The sequence below is a fragment of the Narcine bancroftii genome, chromosome 5, assembly GCF_036971445.1.
Source record: "Narcine bancroftii isolate sNarBan1 chromosome 5, sNarBan1.hap1, whole genome shotgun sequence".
Classification (NCBI taxonomy): Eukaryota; Metazoa; Chordata; class Chondrichthyes; order Torpediniformes; family Narcinidae; genus Narcine; species Narcine bancroftii.
Genome location: NC_091473.1, coordinates 247,556,770 through 247,578,297, shown reverse-complemented (window position 1 = coordinate 247,578,297; position 21,528 = coordinate 247,556,770). Strand labels below are relative to the sequence as shown.

Here is a 21,528-nt window from a genome sequence, read left to right as displayed (position 1 = left end):
ATACATTTCAGGCCTGAGCCCTTCTTCAAGGTATAAGCAAAAAAAAAAAAACAGGCAGGCACCTATGTTAAAAGACTGGTGCAAAGGGAAGAATGGGAGGGGAGGAGTCCAGACCAACAGACACAGGGTGTTAAATGGATATGATAAAAGGACAGGTAATAATTGATGTGGGGGGGGGGGGGTTGTTTATGGCTTTGTAAAAGGAGACCAAAACCTCTTCCCCCATCAATTCTCACCTTTCCCCTCACCTCTTATCATACCCAACTGTGTCTTTTTGACTGTACCACTTCCCCCCTATTCTTTCATTTTCACCATTCTTTTAATATAGGCACCTGCCTCATTTTTGCATATACCCGAGGGAAGGGATCAGACCTATGGACACTATGTGACCTGCTGATCAACTCCTGAATTTCATGTGTTTTTACTTAATCACAACACCTAAAGACTTTTGTGTTTCACATTATTTTGGTGAGCAGGTTTCTCTACCCATTCCAAGATCAATCCACCCTCTTAAAAATGCTTAGATTTGAAGTAGAAAGTAAACAGAAAAGTTTAATCAATGGAGATTAATTGCAGGTGTGAATGGAGGAAAAGAAAGACATATTAGGTGGCCATTATAAAGCTGCTTGAGCAATGAGAATGTTTCAACCCAGAGCAACTGGACAAAATAGCGAGGAATAAAAAGTCCACACAATACCAGACATGAGCAGACACATTTCCTACAACAGATGAAGAGAGCAGGTCTTTTTCTCCTCTTGTATAAAAAGATTGGTCAACATACCACACTCTACAACATTATGAAGTCTTAATGGGTTGATGCTGAGTTCTTGCATCTGGAGGATGAAAAATAAGTACCATTGTTACTGGTATAAGAGATTCAGCAAAACCCTGTACGGCATTTTTGCAGATATACAAGATCTCTGCTGGAATATTGCATTCAGTTCTGGTCACCTCACCACAGGATGCTAGAGAGAAGGTCCAGAGGAGATTTACAAAGCTGCTGCTTGGATTGGAGAGCACACCTTATGAGGATAGGTTCAGTGAACTTGGCTGTTTCTCCTTGGAGTGACGGAAGAAGAGTGGTGACCTGATGGAGGAGTACAAGATGATTATTGACCATGTGGATGGCCAGAGGTTTTTCCCCCAGACCTGGAATGGCCAACACAAGAGGCAAAGTTTGAAGGTGATTGGGAGCAAGTTCAGGACCATGGAACTGAGAAAGATGGAGGGTTATGAAGTAGGGAAATTACGGCCAGATGTTAAGAGTGGATTAATACTTTGGCACCACACTGAGCCAAAAGGCTTGTACTGTGCTGTAGGTTTCTGTGTTCAGCAAAATGGTTTGCCAATGACATGATTAGCATAGCAGTTAGCTCACTGCTATTACAGCGCCAGCAACCCAGGTTTGAATCTGGTGTTGTCTTTAAGGAGTTTGCATGTTCTCCCCGTGTCTGCGTGGGTTTCCTCTTAGCACTCTGGTTTCCTCCCACCTTTCAAAACATATGAAGGTCGCAGGTTAATTGAGGCATTTGGGCAGCATGGATTTATGTGCCAGAAGGACTGAATGTACATTTGGAGATGATGGAATTAACCGTACACTCAAGGCAGAGAACAGAAAGATATGCTGCTAGGTGTTTGTTAACTTCACCCCATTCTACAACCAACTAGAATAGTGAACATCACCAAAGCAAAGATTTCACTCCACAGAACACGGTCATGGTGGGCTTCCACACTTGCAACGTCCCAGGCAGACAAAATGTCATTTCGTACAGCTTAGCTAAAGAGAGAAATACAAATCTGATTTAAGGCAAATTCTTTTATTGTGGCAAATGAATTTTAACCATCTAAAAAAAAAATAAATTAGCAATTTACAACACAAACAAATCACAGATTTCTTCAGTCTGACATTCTGTTTGATACAAATTACTCAGTAATTCAAGGAACACATGTACAATGCATGTAATCCACAGCAAGTAGGCAACAAGGCGACACATCGCATGGCCCACAGTTCCAGCCTCTGCAGTTGGGGCATCATGCAGGGTGTGAAATATTGGTATGAACATGACCACTATTCCCCTGTCAATTTGTAAATGGTCCCTGGTCTGCTTGAAGATGTAGCATCACACCCCAGCTAAGGATGGGAGCCAACATGGCCCCCAACGTCTTGCTTACATGATCAACCTTGTTTGTATCTGAGTTGAGCTTTAGTACCATAATCGAGACATCCTGTCCTCACTCAAACCTACAACCTTCCAGAAAATGAAATGACATAACTGACCTCAAGTGATGAATCCAGTAGATTTTTTATCCCTTCCCAGTTGTCAATCCCACCCTCAATCTGAGCTAAAATGGTTCAGCAACCAACTAGGCTGTTATAAAGATGCTCAAGGATTAAAGAAGCCAATCCTTTCTCTGTGTCATCCCCATTTCCTCAAGTGGTCAAGTTCAGAGTAAGGGGGAAAATAATCTGAACATTAGTGGAGACCGTTCAAACTTGTGTTGGGTTGAAATTTCAGAGACAAATGGTGACGGAAAATTGGAACTCCCACTCCCAAAAAGATTAAAGTCTTCCTCACAAAAATTGACAGACTCTTGCTAGGTAAAAGTTGTTTAGTGTTTATAGAAGTGAAAATATTTGAAATTAATCTATAGATGCTTGCAAACTAACTGAATGGTAAGTCCGTAAGAGCCAAATAGACTATCTGTGCTTATGTGCCTTTGTGTTTGAGATTTTTTTTAAAGTATTTCTTTTTCCTGCCAATTTTTAAGCTCATATTCTTCTTCCATCTCCTGTCAAGAGGCCAAACAAGCTGGTAATCTGCTCACAGGGATTCAAAAGTGTGGTCTGACAATTGGGCACTGGGAGGTCTACAAGGTGGCAAAACAATGGCAAACACCATGACTACTCTCTGCAAACACCAAGCAGGCACCAATTTCATCCCAGACCAATATTCCTTCAAACACAAAATTGACAATTATTAGCATACGGTCACCGTGTCGTTCAAATTTTAATTTTGTCACATATCAAAATGTTTTTTTTAAACATTCTCTTTTTTTTTTCTAAATTCCATTGAAGTTGTTGCCTGGCATAAAGTTAAAAATCCACTGTCAAGGTTCAGGAATAGACTCATGATCAAACTTTGGAATATCCCTTCCCCTACTATGTGGAGACTGCCCTTTTGTGGTTGAGCTCGTGAAAGAGCTGGAACTGGCCCCTAGAAAACTGAACGCAGCAATGGTGCCCACTTCACCTTGGCTGCCTCACATAAATAACACAATCAAAACATTCACAAGGGAACAGAGAGAGAAAAAATCCTAACACACAGCCAGACTGATATTGTGATCCTTCCCTCAAAGCGAAATGGTTTATTCTGAATTTTGAAGGCCTAGCCTTTTTAAAGCGCCATTGATATGAATGGTAAAATGAGGGGTTAGGGGCAGGCAGGGTGGATTTTAACCAGTAATGTTCCCAAGCGGGATTCAAGTACTCACTCAAATGAATTTTGCCAGCCAGATTTAACATTCGTTCAGTCAGAATGGCATGCAACATCACAGCATGTAAATAAAAATTAACAGTACAATATATTCTTGGAATGGAATGTTAAGGAGACACTGCATTTCCCCCTCATTTTCCCATTTAAAAAAATCTAAATCCTGATTATATTTGAACATTAAAAATAAACTTTCAATATTCTGATTGTATCTCAATGCCAAAGCTTGCTCAGTGTTAAGTAGGGCTGTCAAACAGCACACCATGGTGTTAATTCTTCCCTCAGGGAAACGGACACAATTTCCTTGCTTTAATCAATTGGCTTCCATTGCTATTTAATGACTGTATTCACTTTTATTATGTAGAAAAAAATCTACGTCATTATAATAGTAAACTTGTTGCACTCGATTTATTTAACATACAACCAAAAGTCTGAGACAGAAGAGGGATAAAAAATAAATAAACCTGAAAAATATATACATGTCTGACACATAAATAGTAAACTCATTTTTTCTCCTCTCTGGGGTAACTGTTCAATTTTCATTTACCTGTATATTTTTTTGGCAGAGACAGTTACGCCAACACACAAGGTACCCAACAGCTAACCAGTGACACATGAGCATCTCAAGGCACCAAATGCATTGTGAAGTGCAGACTGCAAATGGAGCTTCATTTTGACAGGGAAAACAGCTTGGTGGTATATAATTAGTACAGAAATTCTCCACCACATTTCCTCTAAAAAATATATCAAAATAGTAAGGGAGGGAGGAAAGGAAACCTTTGCTCTTTCTTTCCTGCATAACATTATTTCCTAGCCATACCTCTCGGCTTGTACAGTATTGACAATCTTATCTATTTTTTTTTTAATACACATCTTTCGTTGCTCAGGTTTCATGGGTGCAAGGGTTCCTTGTGTCTTTTGTAAAAGGCCTGGTCTCATTTTTGGGAATTCCCATATTACTTTTGAAACAAGATATTCTACTGGAATCACAGAGGAAGCAATGTCCCCTTGCACAATAGCATGCCTTTCCTACATTCCCTCATCTTACTTTACCAAAGTCTTGATATTCCATTTATGCTTTATTTAACACAACTTTCTGTCATCTCAAAATGCTTGTCCAGTCTGTAATCTCACATTGCAAAGAACTGTCCTTGGAACTCAGGGGATTCCACAGTTACCAAGATTGTCCATTCAGATCAGTTTATTGCAAATCGCCACCGCCTTTTTGTAGACCTCAGTCACGTTATCAAGGTCTGTGAGGGAAAAGTTGCTGTCAGCCAAATGATCAGCAAAGCACTTCATCTTACAGAGGCGCGGCCTGCAATCCGACTCCGATCTGTCCAAGTGGAGTAGGTCGTCGGCAGAGACGCAGCTCCTCATTTGGCTGTGATCTTGCCGGCTTTCGGGGAGGTCAAGCCTGTCGAAGGACTCGGACGAGAGGATGCTGTCTTCACTCACTGCGCTCGATGGGTGACTCCTGTTCGACGAGAGCCTGATGTCGGAGAAAGCCAGTTCGTTGAAGGAGCCCAGGCTTTTCAGGGTGGCACTGCCCATCGCGGAGTCTGTGCTGGAGGAGGAGAACTTCCCGTTCCTTTTGAGAATCCCTTTGCGCCGGGATGTTGGGTCTTTGGAGCTATTGCATGGATCACCAAGGGTTTCACAAGTTGTTGCCTCAAAGACAGAGTTCTCACAGTCCAACAAGTCTGCTGACTCGCTCTGCTCTGGCGAGGAATAATATCCAGACTCTCTCTTTGGGGGTTTTTTCAATATCCCTTTCTTTGGTGTAGGGATTGTGGGGCTATCCTGTTGGCTGTTGGTATCTGCTGCAGGTGTGCTCTGGTCTATATGAGCAAACACTGTCTCCTCTAAACCCACAGAGTGACTGACGTTGCCTGCACTGTGCGATCGATGCTCGTAGTTGTTCCTTTTCTTTAGAATTCCTTTTGGCCTCTTCAGTAGTGACTTGCCTGGGCTTTCTGAAACCCCCCCTTCCTGCAGCGAGTGGGAAATGTCATTCTCCTTCTTCGATTTCTTCAGCGATCTCTGCCGCTCTAGTGGTGAGCTGTGCTGCTTGAAGAAGCAACGTACCTTTGAGCCGCTCTCAAAGACTATGCGGGTCGACCGTTGCATCCAGTCCAGAGGGATGGTCACAGGCGATTCATAGTCTCTCACTGACTCCATCTCGCACACTTGGGTCTTGTAGCCCCAGTTGAGCCACCAATGAGTGGCAACATCTTCAATGGTGGCTCGACGGTCCGGGTTCACCATCAGTAACCATCGGATAAGCCCACACGCATCTGCAAAACAGCCACCAAAGCAAAATCAATCACTGAGATTTCCGACCAACACCCAACCACCAAAGCCTTGCCATTGACTCAGATCACGGAGCCTTCAGCCCAACTCGTCCATGCCATCCATTCTGGGGAAGTCCCATTTGCCTGCATTTGATCCACCTAAACCTTTCCCATCCATATCCGTCCACACGTCTTTTGAAAGTTCTAAGTTTCTGCTACCTGCATGTAATTAAAGCTTTCAAATGCACACGAGATTGTGAACAAAAAATTCAAAATAAATCACAAGCAGAAAACTAGGAGACACCAAATGCTTGGGTACATTAACCTTTAACAAGCTGCTTAATCAGAAAGAGGGGAGGGAAATGGGAAGATTCAAGCTTCAGCCCAAGATACAGGTAGTCCTCAATTTACGACCGACACGAATTACGTCCACCCGCACAGACGACCGAAATTTTAAAATACTGTACACATGCTGATATTAAAGGTTCATTTGTTGAAATCTTTTTTGAAAAATTCCTTTAATACCTCATTAAGACTTACGACTAATCCAAGTTATGACCAATCCTTGAGTCCCAATTACGGTTGTAAATTGAGGACTACCCGAGTTAAAAGTCTTGTTGCTGATAGTAGAGCAAAGGACATTGTTTTAAGGGGCAGGGTTGGCTATCCTATGGGAAGGCAAGGTTGAAAAAAAAATAACAGAGGGTGGGGAGAAGATGTATATATAAGAATCAATGACATGGTCGTTGAGAAGGAGATGCCAATGCAGGTTTATTGGGCACACAAGCTACCTCGAAGCATTCAGTTGCAAATGTGATGAGAGGCAGCACTTGGAGACCATACTGAAACAGCCAAGACTGGGTCAACCACATGTCATAACTTGCTGACCATTCTTTTTGAATCCCTAACCCTGGGTTAGGTGCTGAGTCTCATGCATCAGGCAAGTCCAAGGCTGAACCCGTGACATAGGCATGGCTGTTGATCTTAACTAGGCAGGAAAAATTCTGTAGGCCTCTCTCTCTCTCCAGATCATTTAATCTTGTAGCAACAGAATTTAAAGAATCCAATAGTCTCCATTAAGAATAACATATACTGTGTTTCCAATGTGACATCCAAAACTATACTATCTCATTGGTTATAAAGAATATTCTGAAGTTATGAAAGCCACCAAAGGAACATGTTTGTTTACCTGACGGCCTGGTTGGCTCACGATATTCACCATTGGTAATCTGTTTGACCAGGTTTTTGTAGTCATGACCATCAAAGGGCATGGTACCATGGACCAAGGTGTAGAGCAACACGCCCAAGGACCAGCTGTCAACCTGTCAAGAGCAACAATTTTGCAACCAAATTAAATTGTTTAGAGATGAAAAGCAAATATCCTCTCGAGTACATTCTACCCTCCGACACCAATAAATTAGCCACCATCACTCCACTATCCATCTCTGCCGTCCTAGCTCCAACCCCTCCAACCACCAACGGCCAACAACCCATCTTCTGTATAAACCATCAGACTTGTGACCCCTGTGCACGAGAGCTTCAATATTATTTTGGCTGTAACTACTCAGTGTTATAATTGTTACATTGGATAAATTTTCTCTGCTAAAAGCTAACAAAATGTCAATATTTGTCTTGTAAAGCAAAGGCCCCATGGCTTATTTGGCAATACTCTACAATTTTGATACATTATACATATTTAACCAAGATTGCCCTTTACAGAATCCGAATGCATTCCCCCAGATGAACTCAAATAACAACGTGGTTATAAACAAGTTCCAATATATAAACAGGATATTTGTCTCAATATATCCATACTGTTGATTATCCTCTCCATAAAAGCCTCCGCCCATTATATTTCATCCTATTACTGTATTTATTCACCTTTCCTGTAAGCAAATCTATCATTCTCTGGGCGGATTTTCTCTAAACCTCTTGATTGGGGTTATGGTCCCAATTATGTTTACAGTTCAGAATTTAAAAAATAGAAAATGCTGGAAATATCAAAGAAATCTGGAGGGGAAGCCACAGATACTCAGTGACTCTGGGGGGGGGGAAACCTCTCTTTTGCTTCTCTTTCTCTGGCTGTAAGGGGGCGGTGGGCAATTTCAGCTGATAGCAAATCTTTGCATGCCTTATAGAAGACGAGGAAATTTCATGTAATATCACATTTTATGGATTTATTACATGACAATAAAATAATCTTGAATCTTGAAATAGTTGACATTTCATCTCAAGGTCTGATGACAAAATCTTAAAATATTAACTGTTCCTCTAAATCCAGATCTTGCCTAACAGTTTCTGTTTGCTTTTATCTCAGACTTTCAGTATCTGTATTTCTGTTTTTCCTCATCATTTTGGCCTCTTGTTTTGGATTAGTTAAACTAGGTCTCCTCCAGAATTTGTTATGGAGCTTAGGAAGACTGTTTGCGCTGTGTTAGAGAAAAATTAGCCATGGCAAAGGAATTAATGGGAATTCTCACTGCAGCTCAATTGACTGAACAGACTCCTTACAAACTAATGATTACACTTTATACTATTTACTGACAAATCTATGATTTATGAAAGGCCAGGGAACTCACCTCGGGGCCCCTGTAGGGACGACCATTGACAATCTCTGGAGAAGCATACAAGGGACTACCACAGAAAGTCTGCAAGAAACGGTCATGGTGGTACAAGTTGGACAGACCAAAGTCTGCAATCTAAAAAGGAAACATTAAAAGGTTATAAATCCTCAAGGGTTAAAGCTTCATGAATTTGTTGCTTGTGAATCTTAGTCACACTGAAAATTCAAAAGACAACTGTGTAAGGGATAAATTACATGTAACACGTACACAGGATTGCTAAAGAACTCGTAACCACCAAACAGTGCAATTTGCAGCTTGTTTACTTGGGAGGAGGTTTATATGCTTGAATCAGATCAAGCCAAGGGGAACTGACAGATGGTATGCGTGTAATTACATTTTTTTTATATATATCTCAGTGCAAGTGAAAGTAGAAGAAGCTAAATACTGGTCTGGTTTCCACAGGCTCCCAGAGGACATCTCTGGACTACTCCCCACAACACCAGTCAGGCACAGGGCCAGGATCTTTTGCACTTTCAAAAAGTGGTCTAAATTGGACAAAGTGAGTGGAAGAACTGAGAGTTGGTCTTTATCATTCATTTGCTACGGCTCCTCCAGCAACTGTCCTGAATGATCACACTGTGCAAGGCAGGAAAGTACTTTCCTCAGAGGAGGAGACCACAGATGCCAAGTCAGGCTCTACCTGCACCATTCAATAAGGGTCACACAAGGTCAGCAAGGAGATGGACCCTCGACTCCCTGTGGATAAGTGGCAAAGGTGGCTACAGTTCTCCAGCTGAGATTGGTTTGGTAACTGAGCAGGGATCTAATTTTGGACCTCTGTAACACACACTCAACACTGTTCCCATTCTATAATGAACAAGGACATCCTCAACCTTGAGGTGCTCCAAACCATTCACGGGAGTCGTGCTGCTCTTTGGATTCAAATTACATTTTGGAGCATTCATGGCGAGTGTAGAAATTCGTGCAATGCTGTTACAGCGTCAGCGATCAGCGGCAGGGTTTGAATCCAGCGCGGTCTGTAAGGAGTTTGTATATTCTCCCCATTTCTACATGGGTTTCCTCCAAGTGCTCCGGTCTCCTCCCACTGTTCAAAATGTACCTGGGGTTGTAGGTCAATTGGGTGTAATGGGGTAGCACGGGCTCGAGGGCTGAAAGGTTTGTTACCAAGCGGTATGTATGCATAAATATTATCTAGTGAAATTGATAAAACTCCCTCCAAACTGCCTTTTTAAAATAATGTCTTAGGAAGAGAGTTGGGAACAGTCGCCACTCGACGAATGTAGACTGCCTAACCTGCCTGTTCTTCCAGCACACTATTTTAACATTTCAAGTCATATTAAAAATTAACTAGTTAAATGATTAGCAGATTGAACTTCAGGCAAAGGCCACGGGGCCTTGAGATTACAGGAATAAAACATACACAGCTCTGCAACATGGGCAGGTCAAGGTGGCCCAAGTGGAAAAAGTTACAACAAATATAAATATTCTTCCTGTGATGGGGAATTCCATTTGAAGGGCAGAAGTACACCAGGACTTACAAAATAAGAACCTATTCAACTGCTCATTCAGTGATCACAGCTGATCCATTGCCTTAACATAATTTTACTGTTCCAATTCTCAATTCCCTCCGCCACAACTCTCTTGGGTGGAGGATTCACTTTCTTCTCATCCTGGACCTAAATGGCTGATCCCTTATTGTGAAACCATGATCCTTGGATCTAGGCATCCCAACCCAGACGAGGCAACATTCCAGCTTCTACCCCATCAAGCCCGGTAAAGGATTTATTATTTCAAGGGGATTACTCACTAGAGTTTAGAAAAAATATGTAGCAAGGATATAATCCGTTTAATATTCCATCCCTGGGATCAATCTAATGAATCTAAATTCCATTTCTTCATTGGAGGGACATCCTACCCTATCTCACCATATTCCAGCTGTATTTCCATCAGTGCCTATACAATTCCAATCAGCCACAAATTTTCTTTCTAGTTGCTTGTTGTAACTACACGTCAACTTTCAGTTAGTTGTGCACAATGACACACAGATCTCTCCGAACATCAACAACAAAGTTCAGATTTATTGTCAGAGTACATACATGACGTCACAAGCAACCCTGAGATTCTGGGAGAAGGTTGGGGGTGGGGGGGAGGAGATGGAGTCTGGAAGAGGGGGAGGGGCAGCGTCCAGGAGACGAGGGGGGTATGGGAGAAGATAACCTTTCTACATCTACTGTGTCCATACCTTTCAACATTTGAAATCTTTCAATGAACCCCCCCCCCCCCCACCCAATTCTCCTAAATTCCAACAAGTACAGGCCAAGAGCTATCAAACACTCCTCACATGATATTCCTTTCATTCCTGGAATCATCCTAGTGAACCTCCTTTCAAATCTCTCTCCAATGTCAGCTCATCCTTTTTTAAATGAGGAGCCCACAATACTCCAATGTCTCATCAGTGCCTTACAGAGCCTCAACATCTATAGAAAGATTGTGTAATGGGACATTTACAATTCCTAGAAGGCCCCAAGAAAGGCACAGTTTCCCTGATTTTCATGCTATTTATTTTGTTCAGGGAAGGACTGAAACAGGGTTTGCATGTGTAGAATGCTGTTCTATATCACGTTTCAAATTCAACGATGCAGAATTCCACTGTTCAATAAATTCCATTTACTTGACTAAAACTGAATAAAATAGTATCTGCTGCCTCCCACCGAACCAATAATGAGATTGTTTGTGACGGGATCCATAAAAGGTCAGTGTAACAAACACGTGGTCTCCTAGCAACTGATGCAAGCCAGCCATTCCGAAACCCAGCCATTCTGATCAGTTACCTAATCTCTATTCATTTTCCTTTTGTCTAAAAATCTCTTCAACTTCGTGGCGGACTCTCTTGCGCTCTTCACCACCCCCTCCAAACTACTAAATCATCCTTTGTACAGATTTATCATTAAAGACCACCTATACTCCTCTGCTCGAGGAGATAAAACTGTGGTCACAACTGCTTGTGATCCAGGGTTACTTATTGTTCGAGACCACCCAAATTCTCTTTCAAAACCTGAGTGCTCCAACTTTCGTTCATTAATTTGGTTTGGGTATTTTTATTTTTGAGTTTGCTTCTGTGTCCCTTCTCCCGAATCCCCTCCCTCCCTCCCCTAGGAGTCCCCCTCTCCCTCCTTTCCTTCCTTCCCTCCCCCCCAGGACTCTCCTTCTCCCTCTCTCCTGGGTCTCCCCCTCTCTCTCCCCCCCCCCCTCGGGTCCCCCCCCCTTGGTCTCCCCCCGGGACACTGTCAAATCTGTGGAATTTGCTGATCCAGACAGTCGTGGAAGCCAAGTAATTGGGTGCATTTCAGGCAAAGATTGATTAGCCAGGGCATCAAAGGTTAAGGGGAGAAGGCCAGACACTGGAGCTGAGTGGGAAAATGGATCCGCTTATGACTGAATTGTCAGGCAGACTCAATGGGCTGAATAGCCTATTTCTGCTCCTACGTCTCCTGGTCTCATGGTACAATTTCCTCTGGGCATAAAGTCAGAGATAAACAACTCCCAGTGTTGAAATAGTCACTCCACCATTCAATACATAATGATGGGGCAACTCTTGTGGAAGTAGTGTTCTCACCTTGACATTCCCAGCGGCGTCCAACAGGATGTTCTCCAGCTTCAGATCTCGATGCACAATCCTGTTCTGGAAAACAAGGATGGGAGCCAAGACTGAATTTTCAGTTGTTTAATTGTTCCGAGACAGTCAGTCATATGTCACAATTGATCTGGGCTTCTCTCTCTCTCTCTCTCTCCTCGTGGACCGGGACCACACCCCACCCCCTCCCCGCAATGTTCAGGATATCTCACAGTAGATCCGGCAAAGGGATTAGTTGCCCACTGGAGGAGGCCAAGTTGAAGACCTGGCACTCTTTCCAGCTGCGGTCGGAGTGCAAATGCTTCAATGTGCAGGCCCTTTGTTGAGGGCTCATGGCCTTCCCTATCCACTATTACACCTGAAGGTACAGGGCCTGCTGGGCTACAGTTCTGCATTGTGTAGCCCTTTCTCAGCGCACACTGCTAGAAAGGTAGGCAAGTCCAAAAGGACAGAGCAGCCAAGAACAAATCCAGTCTCCCTCAGCTTTTCAATGGTCCATGTTCATTCTGGAGACTCCAGGGATTAATAACCTGGAAAACACCTGACTCACCCAAATATCCACTTTTTAAAAAATTAGTGGCAATTTCTTTAAATGCATCATTTTGAAAGACTGGCATTTAAGTCCTGCAACAAAAGTTTGGGATTCGAGGAGTTTGATCCAGCAATTACAAGGGGGTCAGCCAATAAAAAAATACACACAGATGATTCATGGGAAGAAGTCAGGTGATATGATCTTCACAAGATGCACTCATCTAGAAAGGACTTTTCCTGTGGCCATCTGCAACAATGGCACGTTTCATACAGAACTCACCCCAACAGAACGGGGGGGCGGGGCGGGGGGAGGGGTGGTGGGGGGTGGAAAGAGGCTGAAGAAATATCATCACAAAAGGAATAGAATTTCACCAAATCTCACAGCACAAAAACAGCCCCTTTGGCCCATCAAATCTCTGTCAGCCATCGAGAAGTCATTCCTATCCTACTTTCATTCTCCCCCACATTCCCATCAACTCTCCCCCCGCCCACCACCCCATCCCCATCTCTTTGACCTCGAGATGAAGAGATTTGGCCTGCCCACCCACAGATCTTTGTTATGTGGTAGGAAACCAGAGCAACCAGAGGAAACCAATGTGGTCACAGAGATAACATATATTGCACACAGACGGCACCAGAGAACAGGTTGAACCCATGTCACTCGAGCGGAGAGGCAGCATTGCCAGTGTGCTACTCATAACTATTTCTTTGCCCCACTAGAAGGATGCTGAGAGTATTTAAGCCAAGATTTACTCACTCAGACATCAAACTTTCACCCTATATAGGTTAATTTTCTGCCACGTGGTATTTTTAGCAACTGGACTAAAGAGACATACCAAACAGTTTTTGTTTCTAGATGAATTGATAGCCCTTTTTTTTCCCTGGGGAGCCTAATTAACACTCTGGACATTTGGAGTCCAGGTCCCAAATTCCAAACAATTGTCCATTATGATTCTTAGTTCCCCTTGAAATGAAAGAAAGAGTGTTTGAATAACAGTACTGAAGGTTTCATTCCCCTTGAGTCTACTCGAAAGGGAATCAGAAAATGAACCACGTCTTTTTTTAAGTGGAGGGAATGTGGGAAGCACGAGACTCTCACACCCAGCAAGCTTTCCTCCTCCTCTTCACCACCCTCCCCCCACCCACTTCTCCACCTGCAGTCAACACTGTGTTTGTGAATTAGGCTCAATTGAAAACAGGCTTCATTAGATTTGCCTACAGGACATCTTCTCTGTATTTCTTGAATGAAAGAAAGCAGAATGCCAGGATGCAGCATGCCAAACACATTCCCTCTTCCATCTTGGCTCTCGTTCCTCTTTATTTTCCCCCATTCCTTCCTCTACTGTCTCTCTCTCTCTCTCTCTCTCTGCCCCATTCTCTTCTCTGCAGCCCTCCCCTGTCCCATTCTGCCACCACCCCACCCCTTTCCTCCCCATTCCATCCCTCCTTCACCTTGGGGGAAAAAAAAACAACACATGGTGATCAGACAGTGCAGTGTTAAAAACACAAATTAACCCAGACATCCACACTCGTCTCCTCAACACCTCCTAAAAGCTCAACATCTTCCAAAAGGAGATCATTTCTGTACAACACATTAGGAAAAGTGAAGTAACATGCTGGAATACAACTAATTAGAAGTTATTGCCTGCTATAAGTTAGATGGGTTAGATTGCCAACATTTGCATCAATTTGTTTATTTTATTTTGACCTTTTGGACTCTGCCCATTTTTAACTTTTCATAAAATATACTCTGGATTGGGCATGAACATCAATACGAACCAGCTGGTGGTTGGATACAAAACCAGCCCTGGAAAACAAGGACACAGAGTACATGCGCTGAAAACCAAGTCATGGAGTCCAAAGGGTTAAACTGGCCTACATCAGCCATTCTCAACCTTTGGCTATGGCCCCTTAGGACTCTGCACAAAGTTTATGGGCCTCCTTCCCTATGAAATGGTCAAGTTCAGTTGGTGACTTCTTTTCTACCAACTCCGTAAAAACATTTTGTGATTTCAGTCCATGCACCCGTCCTTCAATGTGCTGTGGCCCCAATATAGCCCCCATTGAGAATGCCTGCTCTAGATGATTGAGAATGCTTTCTGTGGAACATTCCAGAAATAAAGAATCTGAAGTGGGCATGGTAGACTATTTGAGGGTGGAGGGGAGGAGAGAAAATAGAATATATTCTGTTTTTGTGGCTTTCTGCTTTTTAAAGGAAATTCTCAAGCTTACATACAATGTCTCATGCAGGGGTAGATGCACTCAGCAATTAAAGGAGATGTGTCGTTACCCTTTTGGAGCAGAAGGGGACACAACAGTGCCCAGATTGTGGTCACACCAGGACAAACTCAGTCCTCTCTCTACTGACCCTCACTGAAATGAGACCTCATGCCTCTATACTAATTCTCAAGCCAAATCAAAAGGGATGGGCAGCAGTCTGAAAACTTAAAGCAGAGCCTCAACGTTCATAGAAATCCTGGGAAGAATTCCTGAATTTAGTGTGATAAATCCTTTGCAACCTGTCCCTTGGATAATGTTGCCAAGTTTTGATTCTCAAGACAAGGAAAAAGTTTCTCTGTATATACCCTACCAAGTCCTTTTAATATTTTAAAACCTCTCAAAAGAGATCATGCATCAATCTTTGCCTCTCAAGTGAATACAAGTCAAGTTTTATGCAACTTATTCACCCTGGGTGGGCTGGGTGGGGGCACATGGAAATCAGCCAAAGGTCCTTGCTCCTGCTCGCCACTCAATCACCTTTACAGGGAAACACATGTGGTGTAAGGTGGGGGATGGTCTCTCTGGCGATACAGTCCTTTAGCTGTCGAGCATCGTGCCAATACAAACTGTATGTCTCACACAAGACGGAAATCCAGACAGGACCACACCTGATACAGGAGGGAGTGGAGGGAAAAAAAATACTGTAATGTTTTTTAATTATAAGTAAAAAAAAATATACATCTTGATCTCCAATTTTCTCAGCTCAAGTTTCATTAGGCACTCACACACACACAAAAAAAATCAGTTCTCCCACACATTCCTCAGCTTTCTATTCAACTCGACAATGAACTTGGCTGCATTCCTGGCAGTCTAATTAGTCCCAAGAAGGATAGGGTTTGGGTTACACATAAAAAAGAGAATACTTTGCTACGCTTGCTCCCTTTAGAACAGACATATCACCTTGACAACAGCGTAACCTTGGACAAAGGGCTGGGTCTCCGGAGAATTTGGGTATTGGGGCAGTCAAGGATTTCACTCCTTTCCAGGTTCTGTCCCACCCATCCCCAGACCCCACACTTTTCGAACCTTAACAGCAAGATCAAGTCACGTCAGCCAAGAACACTGGGAATTGACACAGGGCTGCATCACGCCTATTAACACGTTTAGAATCCTCATTCTATTTTAAATAGAATATTATCATTCAAGCTGATGATTTTATCCACAAAGAATCATACAGTTGTTAAAAAAAACCTGGTCCCATTATATTTTCATTGGGTTAAACGACACGCCATTTAAGGATTTACTTGATGTTGTGCCCTCCCCTTGAGGCACTGCACCAGGATATAGTTCCTGGTGGGTGTGTGTGGGTGTGTGTGGGGTGTGTGTGGGTGTGTGTGGGTGTGTGTGGGTGTGTGTGGGTGTGTGTGGGCACACACCTATATTGTAGGTGCAAAACTTACCTTCAGCTGCTGGAGCTACAGAGTGGCAATACTCTCACTCATACATGCCAAGCCCGGTGAAATTTGATTTGCTGGCCACCCACCCAGAGAGCCAAGCTGTCCAGCAGATGCGGTCTAATCGCATACCTTGTGACAATAATAAATGGCCGACACAATCTGCCGAAAAAAATGTCGTGCTTCTTGTTCAGTCAGACTTTGCTTCTCATTGATGAAGTCATACAGGTCGCCTTTGCTTGCGTATTCCATGACAATCACAATCTTGTCCTTGTTTTCAAACACTGAAAAGTAATTCAAAGAAGTCTTTGTTTAGACAAAGTTGAAGCTGCTTGCAGTTCAGCAGCGAACAGATTTGCTGACTCAGTGCAAGATCTTCTCATCAACAGCTGAGACACACGAAACTGAGTTTAGGGATTCACATTCAAACAAGTCTAACTATTGGAGGACCTTCGAAGTCAGAAATTTCCCATTTTTGTCCTCCTTAGACAAGCAACATTCTCTCTGACCTGGTCTCCTTAAACTCAGACAAAAGGCAATGAGGTTACAAAAATCTAAATTTATGAAAAGAAGTCATTAAAAAAATAAAATCGCATTATTGAAAGCACATTGATATTTAAAAAATGAAATAACCAAGCTGTCCATCTGCCTTCTTTCCCTCTTTGGTGAATATACACACCATCTTTGAAACCAAGTCACTTAAAAACAAAGCTGACCCATGTTAATCGCTACCAGGATTACATGGACGCAGCTCTCACACCTTGGCTTGGAAATGACAGGTCATCCTGTGATCATTTCACTGGAAGGTCCACTTTGGCTTTCATGAGAAAGAGAACAGGCCCCCACAACCAAATAGCAGAGTGAAATGAACCTAAACAAGGATGTGAAAATGGAAAACAGGTCCTCCCCAACGGAAACATACAGCTGTTTGATACAGATGTTCCTCAAATTTGTTGTGTAATCTGGTTCCAGTAGCATTCTCCACGTCATCCTCACCCACCTTCTACATCACGTCACAAGGCTGCAAACAAAAATAACAGCCACCATTCCTCTTGCATTCTCTAGGTTGTTCACAAGAGCCCAAAATAAAAACATTCCAGTCAGTACACAATAAGATGATCAGATAAAGATCACGAAAGGTGGGTGACTCAAAATATTCTTACAGTAACTCAGAGCAAGAAACTCCCTCTCTCCATTCAAAAGAGAGAAAAAAATATTCTCTACATCACACAATTCAAATGCAAGCCACATTTTAAAAAAAACTCGAGAGCAAAACAAAAACAATATCATAAAAATACCCACATGCAAAGTTCTGATCCACACTGGGATGCAGGAGGTATGCATTCACCATGTGTTTGGAATACACCCGTTCAAATCAATTATAACATTGTTAGATTAGAACTTGTAATTTCACAGTGCTTTTTACATAGCAAGGCATCCCAAGGAGCTTTGTTATAGCATTCAGAATCTAATCTGACACTGAAGTAAAGCAGGAGATTTTGGAGGTGGGGGGGGGGTGGGGGTGGGGGAAGAAGGTGGCTTTAAGAACATCTCAACATGGAGAGGCAATGAAATTTAGCCCTCTGAGGCTGCCAAGAGAGCAGAAGAATGTGAAGAGGAATGGCCTGCACTGCATCGGTGAGCCTTGGAAAAGGTATGGTGGACTTGGGTTAGACTTAAAATCACAGGCAAAACCTTCCCCACCATCCATAACATCTACAGAGAACACTGCCATCAGAGAGCAGCAGCAATCATCAAGGATCCATGCCGCCCAGCACTCGCTGCTGCCATCGGGAAAGAGGTGTCGGTGCTATAAGACTCGCACCACCAGCTCAGGTGCAGCTGCTACCCCTCCACCATCAGAGTCCTCAACAACAAACTCGGACTCATTCAAGAATTCTTACTTTTGCACTTTATTAATTTTTTTCCCCCCTCCCCTCGATTGCATAGTTTGCTTAAATTTCTTTGTGTTTACAAGTGTACGTCGAGAACAGTTTTTTTTCCCCCACGACCAATTAGTGGTAATTCTGCCTTCCCCGCAGGAAAGGGAATCTCAGGATTGTACAAGATGTCATTTATTTATGCTGACAATAAATCCGAATCTGAAAATGGGGTCAGTGTATAGGGAAGAGCATTCACAGGGTCAACCAAGTGAAATTAGGGCTCACGGCCGAAATGTTGGTTATGTACGTCTACCTTTGCTACATAAAGGACACTGTTTGTCCTGCTGAGCTTCTCCGGCATCCTACTTCAACCACGGTGTCTACAGATTTTCGTGCTTTACAAAGTGAAATTGTATTTCACGTTCAAATTAACCAGGGTGGGGAATTAATGTAGCTGCTGAACCCCGATGGAAGAAAGTTGGGGATGCTGACAGACTAGTATTTAACCATCTCCAACTTAATCCAAACCTCAAAGATTTATGGCCAGCAAAGCTCAATGTACTGGTTGTGAGTATCCATTAATATACAGTTTTAATGTTGGATGCACTGATTTATCATTTCCTCCAAATTTGTCTTCACCAGTTGGATTTTGGTTGTTGCGTTACATGTCTTGTAGCTACGCTCATGAAAGGGAGTACAAAAGGGGATGCACAATCTGGAACTTGTGTTCACTGAAGCTCTCCAGTCTCTATGAATTCAAGGAAGAGTCTTCCAACATTCATCAAATTCAACCATCAAAACCGATAAAGGGTCTGGAGCAGGAAACTTTTCCCACACAAGTGTTTCCAGCATTTTTTCAATTTAATTTCAGCTCTGAGGGTACTTTTTACATTTTTATCAGTTACAAAAAAAAGCAAGCCGCTTATTTGGTGAGGAACTAAACTAATGCAGGCAATCAAAAAAAGGAATGGCCTAAGCAAGGCAATGGGAATCCTGAAAACTTTCTCAGATGACTGCGCTGGAGGGGAGGGGATATGGATGGTGCATTGTGGATACTGACAGTCCTCAAGCAGTAAACTCCATTTGTTTCCCTTTGAAACCTTTATTTACCTGGAATACATCAGCTTTGGCAGTTGTACCTCACCATCTCCCTCACTTTCATGGAAGTCATGGGAAGCAACTTTATGGGACACAAAATGAGCTCTGTTCCAGATAGATCTGCCAGCTTTCAGATCCACTAAACCCCTCAGAACTGGAGGAATTTGTTCCGGACACATTTGCAGTTCAATATGAGCTGAACAAATCCAGATGTTCCTTTGCAAAAGGAATTAAAAGTTACCACATACCAACCCCTTCCCCCAATCTTATATTCTCCCTGGTCATTCTTTCATGGAGAGTAGATTTTAAACCTTGGCCTTCAATTTATGAAGCAGACAAATATCACAAAACTGAAGAATGGCCAGTAAGACTGGGCACAGTGGTGGGGGGGAAAGGGTGGAGGATTGGATCATCACTGAGTCCTCAACCTACATCACCAAAATAAATGATCTTATTTTGAACCATCTGATCCTGGAAAATTACTTCCATTTCTACAGTTCACTTTTTGACCTTCCCAATGGGATTTACAGTCAAAGCTGTTGGGTATTTCAAAAAGAGTGCCATCATTGTTGTAATGTTGGAAACTCGGCTGCCAACGTATGCATAGCAAGCCCTGCAAACAATAAAGTGAGAACAAGCAAGAAATTTCCTCTCCGAGGAATAATATCGATCAGAGCACCGGCGTCACTAGCTGGGTGTAGACCGCACTGGGTGATACCATTATAGGGGATGACACCAAAATGACAGTCTATAAAATTTTTGTGCAGTGTTTCAGCAGGAATTTATTATTTTTTTAATAAAAATATCCGTGTAGTTTGTTATAACAACAAAATCATTTTCCGTAAGCCCAGCTTACATGTATCAATATACCTACAAGGCTAAAACTCGATGCTAATTTACTTGTTGAACCTTCTAATGCGCTCTGGTCAGATGTCATTATTATCCAATTACAGCGATGGTTCAAATCATGTGGTTTTATCTGCACGCGCTACAAGCACGCACTGTTGTTTTCGTGCTGCTGGTATTTCTATTCTTGCTGCTTTTGTCAAATTTTCTGGTGCTTTAGCTATAATATTGTGGTCATTAGTATTTGTGATTTACGAGTTGCATTTAGTACAAAAAAAATTACTTAGGATTCTGTATGGTCTGGTACAGGAAGAGGTCTGTGACACCACGAGTTATCACACTGGGTGACATCAACCCATTTGACACCACTTGATCAGGGCAATGGGAAGTCTGACCCACTCTACTTCCAAATGATGAGACAAGAGATTCTTTTGCATCCAATCAAGCAAGCACTTCCTTCCTCTAGGTCTCCACCCTCTTCTCTCTCCAATCAGAGAACCATCCCCCCACCCCTCTTTGTTCCCTTATCCACCTATTACCTCCTGCCTTTGGGACTGTGCTCCCCCCCCACCCCCAACATTTTGTTCGGGCATCTGTCTACATCTTTTTAAAACACCTTAATGAAAGGTTCAAACCTGAAATGTTGGTATGTTAATTTATCTTTGCTACATAAAAGGACACTGTTTGACCTGCTGAGTTTCTCCAGCATTTTTTTTTTGCTTGTGTGGGAAAACTGGTTGCTGCATTTCCTACATTACTGTGGTAATATAGAGAGACTTAATTGGGAGTGAGGCACTCTAGGATATATTGAAGTTGTTAAAACTTACTGAGACAAAGTTCTTGTAATTTACTGTTGGAGATCCTACTTTGGAGATAGTGCTGTGGTGCCGGAGACTGGTCAACATTGCTGGTTTATGGTTCTTCTTGATAATGGGCACCTTGAGAAAGAGGAAATGGAGGGAGGGAACAAAAATAAAAACCCACGAAGGCACGAGTGCCAGACGTGGGGCGAGCACGGCTTGTTTACAACAAGGAGCAGAGAAAGAGGACATTACCCAAACAAATGGAAACTTTCCTCATTTCCATCCAATGAAGTAATGGCAACAATAGGAGCCCAATGCGATTGGCGGGGTAATGAACAAAGGAATGCATACTAGCAAGAAAGAATGTGAAAATTCACAAAACACTCCAACCTTGGAGAAGGTCAGCAATTTCCTCTTGGCCAGGCTTTTGTTAAAACACCAAACAAACATTAGGTTTGTGGAATTTCCCGTGATAGAGAGGGAGAGAGAGAGAGGGAGAGAGAGAGAGGGAGAGAGAGAGAGGGAGAGAGAGAGAGGGAGAGGAGAGAGGGAGAGAGAGAGAGAGAGAGGGAGAGAGAGAGAGAGAGAGAGAGAGGGAGAGAGAGAGAGGGAGAGAGAGAGAGGGAGAGAGAGAGAGGGAGAGAGAGAGAGGGAGAGAGAGAGAGGGGGGGAGAGGGGGGGAGAGGGGA

General features: G+C 42.9%; 1 protein-coding gene across 2 annotated transcripts in view; it reads right to left on the bottom strand.

Annotated features, from left to right (window-relative positions):
• Positions 1-1,801: 1,801 nt before the first annotated feature.
• Positions 1,802-21,528, bottom strand: part of nuak2 (NUAK family, SNF1-like kinase, 2) — a 45,524-nt gene continuing 25,797 nt past the window's right edge. For both annotated transcript variants that reach the window (XM_069941988.1, XM_069941989.1), the window contains exons 3-7: positions 16,342-16,493; positions 11,987-12,052; positions 8,365-8,484; positions 6,975-7,107; positions 1,802-5,788 (exon numbers count right to left, since the gene is read on the bottom strand). In XM_069941988.1, coding sequence (XP_069798089.1) covers positions 4,683-5,788; positions 6,975-7,107; positions 8,365-8,484; positions 11,987-12,052; positions 16,342-16,493 — 1,577 coding nt within the window. In that variant the 3' untranslated portion in view covers positions 1,802-4,682. The remainder of the gene's footprint in view (positions 5,789-6,974; positions 7,108-8,364; positions 8,485-11,986; positions 12,053-16,341; positions 16,494-21,528) is intronic.